At 39.6% G+C, this 13628-nt stretch overlaps 1 protein-coding gene across 3 annotated transcripts; it reads left to right on the top strand.

Annotated features, from left to right (window-relative positions):
* The first annotated feature begins 566 nt into the window (after positions 1-566).
* On the top strand, positions 567-13420 carry nrf1 (nuclear respiratory factor 1). 3 transcript variants are annotated; one of them, XM_057324162.1, is made up of 11 exons: positions 567-705; positions 2752-2985; positions 3320-3434; positions 3510-3636; positions 3726-3869; positions 5787-5945; positions 6281-6481; positions 6997-7098; positions 7226-7392; positions 8013-8137; positions 11996-13420. In XM_057324162.1, the coding sequence occupies exons 2-11, from the start codon at positions 2778-2780 to the stop codon at positions 12154-12156; spliced, it is 1509 nt and encodes a 502-aa protein (XP_057180145.1). In that variant the 5' UTR covers positions 567-705; positions 2752-2777; the 3' UTR covers positions 12157-13420. The 3 variants fall into 3 exon arrangements, 2 of the variants coding, with proteins under 2 accessions (XP_057180145.1, XP_057180144.1); XM_057324161.1 differs by lacking the exon at positions 567-705 and adding an exon at positions 758-1538; XR_008961945.1 differs by lacking the exons at positions 567-705; positions 11996-13420 and adding an exon at positions 755-1538 and having other exon boundaries at positions 7226-7534; positions 8013-8095.
* Positions 13421-13628: the final 208 nt, after the last annotated feature.

Here is a 13628-nt window from a genome sequence, read left to right as displayed (position 1 = left end):
ACAACACAAACTACACAAACTATGTTGTGTAACAAAGTTGTGATTGGATTTTTAATTTTTTTAAAACACTTTATAGATTTTACATAACCTTCAAATGCTCTGCTGTAGTTCAAACATGTTTCAAGCAAGCTTGGGGACTTTTATTTTGCATTACATTTGTAATGATTTGCTCTCGTACAATATTAGGGATTAAAAGGAAAATTCTAGAATAAAAACCGAAATCAATGGGTTTTACAACCAGAAATATTTTGGAATCAATCATTTTACTATAACACAACAATTTATAAAATATATATTATTTACTCAAATAACCCCTACACTGTACCAGCCTTGGTACAAATACAATTCAAAAGAGATCTTAGGAATGCTAAGGAATCCAAATAAATTATTCTTATATTGCTTTATTGCATATACAAAAATTAATAATATCACATTCAGACCCATACAAATCCTTCGTATTCTCAGGTCTAAGTAATTTAACAGCACGGGCTTGTGCAATGCACTGGTATTAGCCTACTTTGTCCAAACTGACTGAAAGAGGTGAGGGAGGGGACATTTGTTCAGTGCACACGGCTCGGGGTCGCGCATCAGCGCTGAGCTCAGGACGCGCGCTCACTGCTGCCGCTCGTTCTTTGTCCTCCATTGCAGTTGATGTTCACAGCTCCGCCGCACCGCGCAGGCCCGAAGTAGCGCAGCCGCTCTGAGGTTAGTGCCCTACCGCGCAATCTCCAGCCATTTCAGCCCGGCGCAGCCGCAGCAAACAACCCGGCAGCGTTTGGCTTTCACACACTCGTACGCGCAGATGCAGATCGCGACGATGCAAAACAGAGCATGGTGTGATGTCGAGGGCATTTATCGGGATGGCAATTCTTTACTTAACGTTACTCCGTTCAAAAAGAATCATGGCGTTGTCGCAGGCCTTTGGCCTACCGAATTTAGATGAGCATTCATGCAATCGTCTGTTTTTGTCCACATGCTAAATAGCATTGCTGAGCTTGATGGGTTGTGTTTTGTATCCGATTGAGGAATTAAAATGAGTGCATGCTAAAAACAATACTAACACCAGTTTTATCGATCACTTTTGATCGGAAAATAATGTCGTGAGCTATTTAGATTTTATATACGATCGACAACGGTAGCCGGCTTAAATTTGACCTATAATACAATTTCGATATTTTGCATATTATCTAGATGTTTACTGTGTTTAAAAGAGCAGACAGAGGTCGGTGTTTATTGTTTCAATGATACGCTTCTTTTTTGCGCGCTCTTCACATATTATTCTCAGCCTGAGCTTGAAAATAACCGCCATTTAACTTGCGTCAATTATTTTTGCTGGGCTGAAGCACTGTATATCTTCATTTGTTTAAGAGATTCAAACATATCTTCAAAACGATTTTTAGTAATCGTGAATCTAGCGGGTTTTTCGTTCTTTTAAACGCGGTGTTTGGTGAATTTACTACATGTAACCTTACGTTTTCCCAGAGCTTCAGCGTCAGGCCTCTGAATGGAACTGAATGTTGCTGCACGAGCTGGTTTGTGTACGTTAGATCAGTTACAGATAATGACAGAAGCACCAACATCATCTTTGTTTGTACGTTTTAGGGTTGACTAGTCATTTTTTACATCCTAAATGCTGCAATAGATGTGTTAACCCACAGTGCTTGCTGACATGTAAAAACAGTGACTGTTTTTTTTAAATAAAGCTTTTAAAGGTTCTTGTTCTGTGTCATTTAGTTATTAACCGATAAAACTTACATTGACGTGACAAAAGCTCTGCTGTTACTAATAATGAATGTTTACAATACCTTTGCAGTCAGATACAGCCAGCTTCACAGAGTACAGACAACCGTGACCAAAAACAAATATTACTGAATATTAATAAGGTTTTAACACAAATTTGTTATACAGTATTATGATCTGTAGTGCCCCCTACTGGAAGGATGTTTGAATACAACTGGGTACAATACAAATTGTATGTGAATGTAAATTTGTGTAAAAAAATGTTTTTACTGGACACTAGTTCAAACATTTCCAATGCCGGCCCATCAATGATCTCATTTTCAATAAAAAATAAATGATTGTTACTCATTTTGAACACCCCTGTAAAGAAAATACTACAGCAAAAGTATTAAAAATGTAGGGTGGTTAAGTATTTTGTAGACCTAAATAAGAGTATTCTTTTACTATACAGACTTTATAGTAAAGGTCAATGGGCTCTATGCATGCGTGACTTCTGCGTTTCACAGGAAGAACCCCGTGGCAGTTTCCGGTTGGGGAGACTTAAAGGAGAGAGTAATGGAAAAATGAGAAAATAGTTCAATTTAGCAGATGCTGTACGTTGCGGCACACAGCAGTGGTATATAGAAGTGGCGTTCTACCGTATTTGTTATAGCGAAATGTTAACTTATGAAACTATCATTTCAAATGCGTTAGAACAGCACTTCTGTATACCACTGCTGCGTGCCGCAATATACAGCATCTGCTAAATTGAACTATTTTCCATTTCTCTCTGCTTTAAGCCTCCCCAACCGGAAACTGCCTAGGGTTCTTCCTCTGAAACACGCATGCATGTGTCCTCAATGTCAAAAGCTTCACAATTTATCTAAACTTACCATACATTGTAACCAGTTTAGCTGAACAATGACTTGAGGAACAGTATTATGTTAGAAGAGCATATGAATATATGAACCATTAGTTGGTAATGATGTCTGTGTTTGCCCAATGCCCATGTACTGTATTTGTGTGTCTCAGTGTGTTTGACTGAAACTGTATCGGGGATGGATCAGACAGAACACATGACCACCATCGAGGCCCACGCTGTATCTCATCAGGTCGGCCAGGTGCACGTTGCCACGTACACAGAGCATGGCATGCTGAGCGCGGATGAGGATTCGCCTTCCTCTCCTGATGATGATGGGTATGATGACTCTGACATCCTCAACTCAACCGGGACAGATGAGGTCACTGCACATCTGGCTGCTGCAGGTGGGTTTCCTAGCATTCATGCAAACACGCTTTCACACTAATTTTATGACTCGTGCTTATAAGACACGTTGAAAGGAACAGGTAGCCCAGGAGATACTTTAAAAATGAAATTGTTAAATATAAGATCTGTCAAAGATTTAAACTGCTTTTTAACTAATTGTTATGTAATAAGGATGCTGTGATGGGACAAAGAATCAAACGGTCAACTTCTGTACTGAAGTTGACCACTAGATGGCACACTTGAATCAGAAATGGTCATTCTGCTTGTTCATATCAAGTAAATGGACACTGGTTCCATAATAACAGTTTATCTCTTGCATTATTTTCACTTTAGGGCCTGTTGGCATGGCAGCAGCTGCCGCTGTGGCAACAGGGAAAAAACGGAAACGGCCGCACATCTTTGAGTCAAACCCCTCAATCCGTAAAAGACAACAGACTCGACTGCTTAGGTACAAATCTACATATATCTTTCGTTTTTTTATGTAAAGCATAAAAATGACTGACTCTGACTATTTTGTTCATAGGAAGCTGAGAGCAACATTAGATGAGTACACAACACGGGTTGGTCAGCAAGCTATCGTGTTGTGCATCTCTCCTTCTAAACCAAACCCGGTGTTTAGAGTCTTTGGAGCAGCCCCACTCGAGAATGTGGTGAGTGTGTGCTTCCTTCTCCATAGCTTTTACTTATTGAATTATCTTGTGAGTTACCATGTTTTATTCATGTCCTTTCCTGTGATTAGGTGAGGAAATACAAGAGCATGATTCTGGAGGATTTGGAGAATGCTCTTGCTGAACATGCGCCCCCTGGGGGTGGGGAGCTCAGCTCTGAACTTCCTCCACTTACTATTGACGGCATTCCTGTGTCTGTGGACAAGATGACACAGGTAAGCACCAGGTGGCGCTGTAAGACAGAGATATTTGCGGTGAATGATGCTTTCTTATGCCTTTAAATAAGCCCATTTAGGTTTTTAAATCATGTTTATGGGGCAGCATTAAATCGAACTCCCATCAAAATAAAACCTCATGTATTTTAAAGACTTCTTATCAAAAGGCACAATAAGATTCCTCTATGTCATATGGTTTGTAAATTGTCCCCATTATTGTGCATTGTTTTTTTTATTCTTAAAAAGACATTTGTTTGAGATCGTAGTAAATGAAGCAGTGCCAACAAGGTTCCTTAAAAAAAGTTCTCGTTTTTTAAGTCATAGGCATAAATCTTTTTGGGCTTGCAGGTGGATGTATTGTACCATATACTCCAGAGTCTTTGCTCAGGTCTATTCCCAGAATCTCTTGTTTGTCTGTGTGATGTTGCTGATGCAGTGATTCATCATCTCCGATTCATCAGAGACCATAAGCAGGTCTCACGTCATTCACTGCCATTACCGTACTACCAGAGTTCTGCGTCCCCCTAGACGAGTTCTTATTTTTTCCCTGATTAAAGACCATAAAACTAGTTTAACCAGTATAACTAGTTCATTAACCAGCTTGCCCATTACTCAACCCCCCATGCTGTTCTGGGGCTGGCTGCTGATAGCTGATATCCCCAGGATGGAAACACCTTGCTTGGTTTGTGGCAGTTGGAGGCAGGTCTGTACAGGGATCATCAGGTGAGGCTTGTGCGCACGAGTAATTATCGGGCACACTGTGGCCGAGCACAGAGGTTTCTGATTGGCTCCCAGGTGGATTAAGAGCAGAGCAGGGGAAGGGAATGGGCGGCTGAGCGGTGTGTTTGGGCTGCGAGATTCCTCTTAATTCCTACGCCGTGTAATTAGACCATCTGCACAAACACAAGGAAGAGCCTGCTACATGATGCAGCTGTGTCTGCTTGACCTTAGTGTTTATTTAGTTTGGAATTATGTTTTTTTGGGGGGGGAATTATGTTTTTTAAGTGAGCAAAGTTTTTTTTTTATTTGGTTTTTGATTTTAGGTTTTGTTTGCCGGGTTTTCAGGGTCATGGAGATTTGGGGTAATTGTAACATTTTCAGAATAGATTTTAAAATGTAATAAATTCTATTCAAATGTAATTTTGTTATTATTATTATTATTAAATTAAAATGTGAACTTTCCAAGCCTACAAATTTTCAAGCCTGGTTGAAATAAATATTTTTATATATTTTTTCCGAATACAATTATATTGTTAAATACAAAAGCGTTGTTTATTGTTAAATAATTCTCACATCTTGATTACTCGCCTTTCCACTGGCATTTCAGCATGTGGAAGTGTGTTTGTGAAGTAGCAGAAGGGGGAAGCTATGTTGGGAACTGATTTATTCCCCTCAAGCCAAATTTAGCCTGTGATGTCAGGTTGAACAGACGTTGCTATGGAGAGCCGTGCACTTCAATCCCTACCCTGCCTTCGGAATTACCAAGGGCGCTGAGGACACTAGGATTAGCTCCGCCCTCAACCCTAGGGTGGGGCCGTCACTGGCCTGGTGGACTGTCCACCAATTTGTTTTGCAAAACCCACCATTGCATTTATACCTCATTCACTGATTCATCCAAAAACATCTTGATTCTTAATCGTCATGTTAGTTGTCTAAGCAAATCTCTGAACAAATCATTCTACACCCATATCAATCTACTTCAGTCGTACTGGAATCTTAAAGCTTTTCCTCTAAATTGAAATTTAATAGTCTTCTTAAAGAGGCAATATGGGTGGCCAGACTGTCTGCAGCCAGCCATGCATCGAAGAGGAAAATCAATGCTTTATTGTAGTCAAACTCATTTTCACACCCATTTATATTTTCCAGAGGTCTCTGATGGTCTGAAATCACCTGAACTGATTGTGTTCGTCTTTGCAGGCTCAACTCCGAGCGTTCATTCCAGAAATGCTGAAGTATTCCACAGGCCGTGGGAAGCCTGGATGGGGGAAAGAGAGTTGTAAGCCAATTTGGTGGCCCGAGGACATTCCCTGGGCCAACGTACGCAGCGATGTCCGAACTGAGGAGCAAAAGCAGAGGGTAACGTTGACAGAATAGTGATCACACGAAGACTAAAGTTACTGGTTATTATTAAAACTATTTAATGCATTAAAAATGTGAACTTATTGAACTTACTTATTGTGAACCGTGACACAGTCTTGACGCAGCGCAGTCATTGTGAATATTCAATAAATCGCCCTGTCATGGCACACTCAGCCTATAGTTTAAGGATGCAAACTAAGATCATAATTTCTTGTTTTATTACAATTCTAATGCTCAACCATAATTTGGCCAGAATGACAAATGCGTCGAAACAAAGGAGGTAATCCTTACATCACACAAACCTATTGATGCTCCATCTCCATTGGCAACAGGTGTCATGGACACAAGCCCTGAGGACTATAGTTAAGAACTGCTACAAACAGCATGGGAGAGAAGACCTGTTGTACGCCTTCGAGGACCAGATCACCACACAAGTTGCCACAACAACCACACACAGCATTGCACACCTGGTTCCATCACAGACCGTAGTGCAGACGATCAGTAATCCTGATGGTACGGTCTCGCTTATACAGGTGAGCTCGGGTCCCAGCTGTGGGAACAACTACAGGAGTGTTTGTGACTACTGTATAAACAATAAGGGTGGTTTTTCAATATAGCGTTCAAATAATATAGTGCTTCATTGGATTATTTTGAGTTACAACATTTAAAGTAGAATCCAAGAGCCTCAAGATTCTGTTTACTTTCTGAATGTGCATTGGTTTTTATTGATCAACACACATTATTATGATGTTGATTATGATATTTTTGCAACCTCCTTTCAGCCCTCTCTATTCTGTTATGAAATGGCCTGTTTTAACAATCCAAACAATTTTTGTTGGGTTAAGTTATTTAAACAAAAAAAACATTGTTATAGGTCATTGGATCATTTTTGGCGTCACAAACAGGATTGGCGCCGTAATAAAGTGATTTTGGATCACTGGATAAAAATATATGCTAAATGAATATATTTAAATTTAATGCAATTTAAACCTTTCTGTTAAATATCGTTATTCTAACATCCAAATGTAACGTTCTTAACAATTTCTAGGTCGGCACTGGAGCCACTGTAGCAACGTTAGCAGATGCATCAGAACTTCCTGGTACAGTGACAGTCGCCCAGGTGAACTACTCCACGGTCACAGATGGAGAGGTAACGTCAACACGTTTCTTTATATTTCTGAATATGGAGTGAATTCACTTCCTTTCCGTGTTACATTTTAGATCCCTAGTTCTGTTCTTCCATGTCATAACTCTCCATTCTTATTGTTTCTCTCAAGGTGGAGCAAAACTGGGCCACACTACAAGGTAGTGAAATGACCATCCAGACCACACAAGCATCAGAGGCCACGCAGGCGGTGGCCTCCTTAGCTGAAGCAGCAGTCGCCGCGTCGCATGAGATGCAGACAGGGGCGACTGTTACTATGGCCCTCAACAGGTACTCATGGTAAATATGAATGAAGTTGCTGTTTGAAAAAGCGATAGGAAATACTGTACTGAAGCAGCATCCAGCTCCGTCGCGGGTGCGAGTCCCCGGGGTCTCGTTAACGGCCCTCACCTGAGCCTATTCTTCTGTTTATCACAAGCAGGTAACAGCACCAACAGCCCAGAAATACAGCACAGTGGGAACAATTGGTTCATGCTCCATTCCCACAACAATTAGGCTGAGGAGGCAATGTTTTCTGCCCTGTGCTAGTAGAGGCCTTTATTACTGCAGTAAATCTACCGTCGGCCTTCTGGGTGCGGTCAGAGCATCATCAACATTACCAAAAGAGTTTTGACGTTCCCGTCTTTACTAAATTTTTTGTGGCCACTTTTATAAAGAGCCCTTCATCCCTCACCCAAAGACCACTGGCATTGATACACTTTTAAACATAAGAAAACTATCACACATTTACAACAGCCCAAGGTACCAGCTCAGGTCTCTGGTTATATTCTGGCATTTCTGGACAGTAAAAAAATGTCCTGCACTAGGGGGCAGTACACATCAGTCTGCCTGTCAAATCCTGATCCACAATGTTTATGGAAGTCAGATTGTCATTATAATGTGTTTTGTATGTGTTGCAGCGAAGCGGCGGCTCACGCAGTGGCAACATTAGCAGAGGCGACTCTTCAGGGCGGAGGACAGATTGTGTTAGCGGGAGAGACCGCAGCGGCAGTAGGAGCGTTAACTGGAGTTCAGGATGGCAGCGGTACAACTTCCACTTTCTGTCTCTCTCTCTCTCTCACACACACACACAAGCTCCATGCACTCCAGTGTGTCTGTTTCCCTTTACAAGTTTAGAACAAGACACACACAAACATGTGTTTATATTTAATTTATACCAATTTAATTTATAATCATTGTACTAAAGTTTCATTAGTTAGTAACAATCTTAACATTTTACTAATATTTCAATATTATTATATAATAATATAGAATGTTATATATGGTTTTTCAAAGGTGCAATCTGTAATGTAAACATTTCTGTCGCCATCAAAACAAAGTTGCAGGCCTATTTATGTTTATGTTGGTTGAACCCTCTCAAAAAGAATGCGTTAAAAAATAATAATAATTCCTTTTTGGGGGGGAAATTTTAATGTTGATTTTTAACACATTGAGTCATTTTGTGTTGGTTTTGTGTTTAATAAATAAAAGCACAAGTTTGAGTTTAAAGTAACGGACATCAAACTGATATTTTCTGACTTGAAAGCTAAACTTAAATCATTATAAGCTTTCCATTGCGAATCAAGGGAACATGAGGAAACCGTTTTGAACTCTGATTTTTATGTACTTCATGCTGAATAAGTGAAATTATGCCAATTTAACCAAAAACAGATCACGAAGTTACGGATTGCTACTTTAATAGTAATGTAAATGTCAACCAAATAAATTCAAGTAAAAATCGTACTAATTTTAATACTGTTAGTACATACAATACACGATACTCTTTACCTCCTTGATGCACTCTCACCTGACTTACATCTGATACGTGTAATCATGAAAGATACCTGTGGATGTATAACACACGGGTAAAGCCACACACGACAGCCTCTGAGGAAGGCTGTCTTCAGCCATCCAGGTCCTCAGTGATGCAGAAGCTGTTTTCTTAAAAAAAATCAGTCTTTTTGTAGGGAGTGTGACACGCAAAGTCTTGCATACAAAGTTGAAGCATTGCTTTCTGTTCCTCATCACGTTTGGGGTGATATAAGGAATTTATGATGAAATGTCACGTCATGAATTGCACATATAGGCGTGCGACCATGCATCTCGTGCGAGTTGTGTGAAGTCCATGGATGTCTACTGTAATCCCCTGAGTGTTTGTGGGACAGATGGTGTGTGTGTGTGTGTGTGTGTGACCTGTGTCACAGACTCAAGGCTCTACACTTCTCTCTAATCTCAACCACTAAGCGCTCTACATATGCACATCAGCCTGTAGTACTCTAGCTAGGAGTGGATGATACTTACACATGCATTAGAAGCAGTGATGCAGTCTATTCAGTCTGCGACGCTAATGTGTACTAAAGGCATTTGTTACAGCGTAATGAAATGGCAGATGAGATGCTTCCACTTTTAGTCACAATAAACTGAATGTTGGATGGAAAGAGGCTAAAATGATTGTTATTGTTAGTTCGTGTTAGCTAATGCGTTTGGCAAAGTTGTTAAATACAACCTTATCGAAATATATTGGTATATAAAATATAGATATAAAATATGAGTTTTTAATAACTATGCACAACATTATGAATCACATTATTATTGCATGGTCACTGATGTATCGCCAGGTCCCTGCTGACCCCCATCCCTAAATGGTTTGGCTCAAAGCTGGTCCTTTTCTCAGTGACCTGCCCTGGCTTCCCCGTTGCCACCGGTGACCAAAGAGAACCCCCTCCTCCTCCTAACCCCTGAGAATCCCTCTTAAAGGGCTTTGATCCTCTCCATTATCAGTGCATAGTCTAATCACAGAGCCAGCTGTCAACACTGGGAAGGCCGGTCTATAAAACACACAAACACTCACATGACATGAAGAGAATAGACAGAAGCAAGGGCTGTGTTCAAACATTAAAGCTGATTAGCCGGTATTAAAACTATGGTTAAAGAAATGGACATCAGGTCTTTCACACAGAAATATTTAACAAGAAATATTAATTCTGCTGTGAAAATACTTTAGTAGTTTATTAAAGTGTCTCCCGTGTTTTAAAAATATAATTTAACAACCACATTTTGGTCCTGTCACTTGAAGAGGATTGTATGTTCATCTCTTGATAGACCATCTGTTAAAAAATCCCCCATCCATCCTTTTTTTTGTGAATGAAGCAATAGTCTTATATAACGTCGTACTGACCCCACCATAAAGTTTTTTCCGGACCGAAAACACGGAGTACACTGTGTTTCCCAAATATGTAACAACCACGATCAACTGTTTATCCGAGCCACTAAGTCCCGGTGATCTGTCTCTGACCAAAATGAGGATGTCGCTTTAAAAACTGCACAGTTAAACCTAATTTACTCTATGGTTCAGGGAGGTTGGTGGGAGCACAGATGACGACAGACCCTCGATGGGAAGCCAGCGTTTATTGACCTTGTTCAATCAGCGAAATGGCAGTGCAAGCGCAGCTTTGAAGTGGCTGGTCTGAAGTAATCGTGACTGATTTCCCTTCTTTTGCTCCAGTGTCCACGTAAGCGCTCGTAGAAACCCTCCATGTCAGAGTGATGGAGGGGTTGCTGGTACTCCACCCAAAAAACAATGCTTCATGAAGCCCCAGACTATTATTGAGACGCAATGTGATTGCGAGAAATCTGAGCATTTGGATTCGCTTGTAACTGCCGGGAACGTTTGAAATGAAATTTTGTAAAGCTTTAAATGGAATATGTTTTACTTATTGCACTTTGAAGTGGTGAATTTTGCAAGAAATAAATATATATATTATATTATATTTATTTATAAAAGTATAATCTATAAAGATATAAATCAAAAATTTATGAATTTAATTTAATAGAATATATACCAAAATGTGTTAACATATTGTAATTTAAAGATTTTTTTTCTTCTTGACATTGAAACAAAATGTATTCATTTTGGAAATACTTTTATCTTTGAGTGACAATGCTCTACCAAACAAGCAACAGGACATTTAAAAAAGAAATGTGCTTAATTGTAAAAATAGGCGTTATTTGTCTTTATTTTATTTTGAGAAATACGACCTTCACATGTACAGTATTGTCCGTGTACCTAATTTAAGATGCATGTAAGGGTCAAAACTGATCTTCTTGAGTGTTAAAATGAGATTATGGGTGAATGTTTGTCTTGGGGAGTTTGTGCCGATACTGGGAGGAGACACAAAGAAAGCGACAGACTAAATGGAGAGTTTGATTGAAATTTGAGCTTTTTCTATAGGTCGTGGTACAGTTTCAGACATCTCAGTTGCTTTGCAAGTCACTACTGTGTAAACGCACAGAATGAAAGAACGCTGTAGGCTTTTATCCATAATTGTAAGCATTACTGGATTGGGTAAATGGGTGACGGGGACTCCTAATCTTTCATTTTGCTCGTATTAGCTTGCGGATAGACTGCCCACCCTTCCGTCCCACGTGACTGCAACTGTAATCCAGACTGCTCTCCTCACAGCTGGGCATGGAAAAAGATGTAAAGAGAGAGAGAAGTTGGGAGCGGCCCGTTTCAATTACTCCATTGTTCCGCATTGCAGTGTGATGCAGTGGCCCAGCCCTCGGCCCCCTATTTTTCAGGTCTGGCCCTGTCTACGTAGTGTGCCGACTCTGAACACGCAATCTAACATGGCCGGTCGATCACTCGCGCACTCGTCGTCCGGCCCACAGCCTCGTATTACTGAAGCTTAAAAGCGTCCTGCTTTCCTCTCTCTCCAGCTGTCTCGGTTTCACGGCTGACGTATGTCACACGGGACACTAAAGCATTTTTAGTAGGCACCCTTGATCATGTTAGGTGTTGGGATACATTTTTCTAAATCTGTACTACGTTTATCGAGATGTTCAGCGCACAAAAAACTGTTTTATCACACAATGAATTTTAACACCTGTTCTCTCATTGCAGGTCTTGTCCAGATTCCCGTCAGCATGTATCAGACCGTCGTCACCAGTCTGGCCCAGGGAAATAGACCCGTTCAGGTGGCCATGGCTCCCATAACCACACGCATAGACAACACGGTAACGCTTGACGGACAGGCAGTCGAGGTGGTGACTCTGGAGCAGTGACATAATCTACCCCTGCTGCTGGGTGGGACAGGAAGTTCCGCACCTACGTAAAGAAAGTAGCTGCTGGAATATTGTAAAAAATAACATTTTAACCTGTTACCAAACGTCTGCAGGGGTTGTAGGGCTTTTTCTTTTTTACCTTGTAAACATTACATAGTCTTATTTTTCTTCCTAGTGTTGTTAACGTTAATTTTTTTTTGCCGATGTTTGATCAATGTTTTGCAGAGGATGCTTTTCGGATATCATGGACTAATTCTTTCCCAACAATTAATGGCAAGCAAAATGTTCACCCATCAAACATTTACTGGTATAGTTTTGTGGTTATATCCCATATAAAGCATTAGTTTTGACACATTTTCTTCAGGATTTATCTTAATTTGTGTGTATATATATCTTGAACCATCTTGTGCCATATTTGTATAATTTCGTTAATATATTGTGTAAAGTGCATAACAGTTTTAGTATTGAATCCCATTTATTCTTGACTACTGATGTGAACATGCATGTAATTTTTTGTCAGTCTGTATAATGAAGAATTCTCTTTGTATGCATTTCACATGAACCCCCAATGTAAAAAAAAATCTTTACCGATGATGTGGTACTTAATTGTATACTGAGCGCTATCTATAGTTCATTGAATTTACTGTTAATAGAGAACTATAAATGTTGGCTTGTCGATGAGAAAGCAGATGATGTAGCACTCCATCTCATTTAACCTTTTTATACTTCAATAAATTAACAGAACTTTACACATTCACTAGCATTTTGTAAAAGGATCCTGCAAATATTGTTAAACTAAACGGTTTTATTTATTTTATTTATACTTTTTGTAAGCTCGTACTCGTCGACTCAAACACACCAATGAACATGTTGAAAGAAATGTTAACACATTTTTTCTTTTGAGTGCTTTTATTAATGCTTATAGTGCATATAGTACAACCATATTTTCTTTTTCTCATACACTTTTGTTTTGTGTAAAATGTAAATTTGTTCGAGATATTCATTTTTTTTATGGTTGGGCAAAAACTTCCTAGTCTGATCATTTTCCCTTTGTGCATTCGTTGATCTGCTCCGCCACACCTGTGACCCCACATACCATTAACATTTTTATGTAAAACTTGTATGATATATAATCTTGTATGATGCGAACGTTTAATGAACCCAAACTTTCCCATCTTGCTGATGGGGACATTGATGATGGCCCCACATATCAGAGTTTGTCTTTTTCCCCTCTTGGAAATAAAATGGCCACTATTTACAAACATTCTGTCCTTGATAGATTCAATGTATATTTTTTCCATATTCTTAAACTCCTGTCACTGTTTTACTGGCTGATCCATAATAAACCCTAAAATGTCAAGAATCTAATCAAGAAATAAGGTTTACAGAAAAAAAAACATTCACTAAACATATGGATACATTAGATATAAAAAGTCTCGGTATACTGTCAATATATGACATTCGCAACATAC

This window comes from Triplophysa rosa, linkage group LG24 (genome assembly GCF_024868665.1).
Source record: "Triplophysa rosa linkage group LG24, Trosa_1v2, whole genome shotgun sequence".
NCBI classification, from domain to species: Eukaryota; Metazoa; Chordata; class Actinopteri; order Cypriniformes; family Nemacheilidae; genus Triplophysa; species Triplophysa rosa.
The sequence above is the reverse complement of the archived record's forward strand: the minus strand, read 5'-3'. Positions and strand labels throughout refer to the sequence as shown.

Coding starts and splice junctions, on each gene's coding strand:
- nrf1 (XM_057324161.1), top strand. CDS start 1,505: ATGGAACTGAATGTTGCTGCACGAGCTGGTTTGT. Junction 3,637..3,725: donor CAGCCCCACTCGAGAATGTG/GTGAGTGTGTGC, acceptor TCCTGTGATTAG/GTGAGGAAATACAAGAGCAT. Junction 3,870..5,786: donor CTGTGGACAAGATGACACAG/GTAAGCACCAGG, acceptor TCGTCTTTGCAG/GCTCAACTCCGAGCGTTCAT.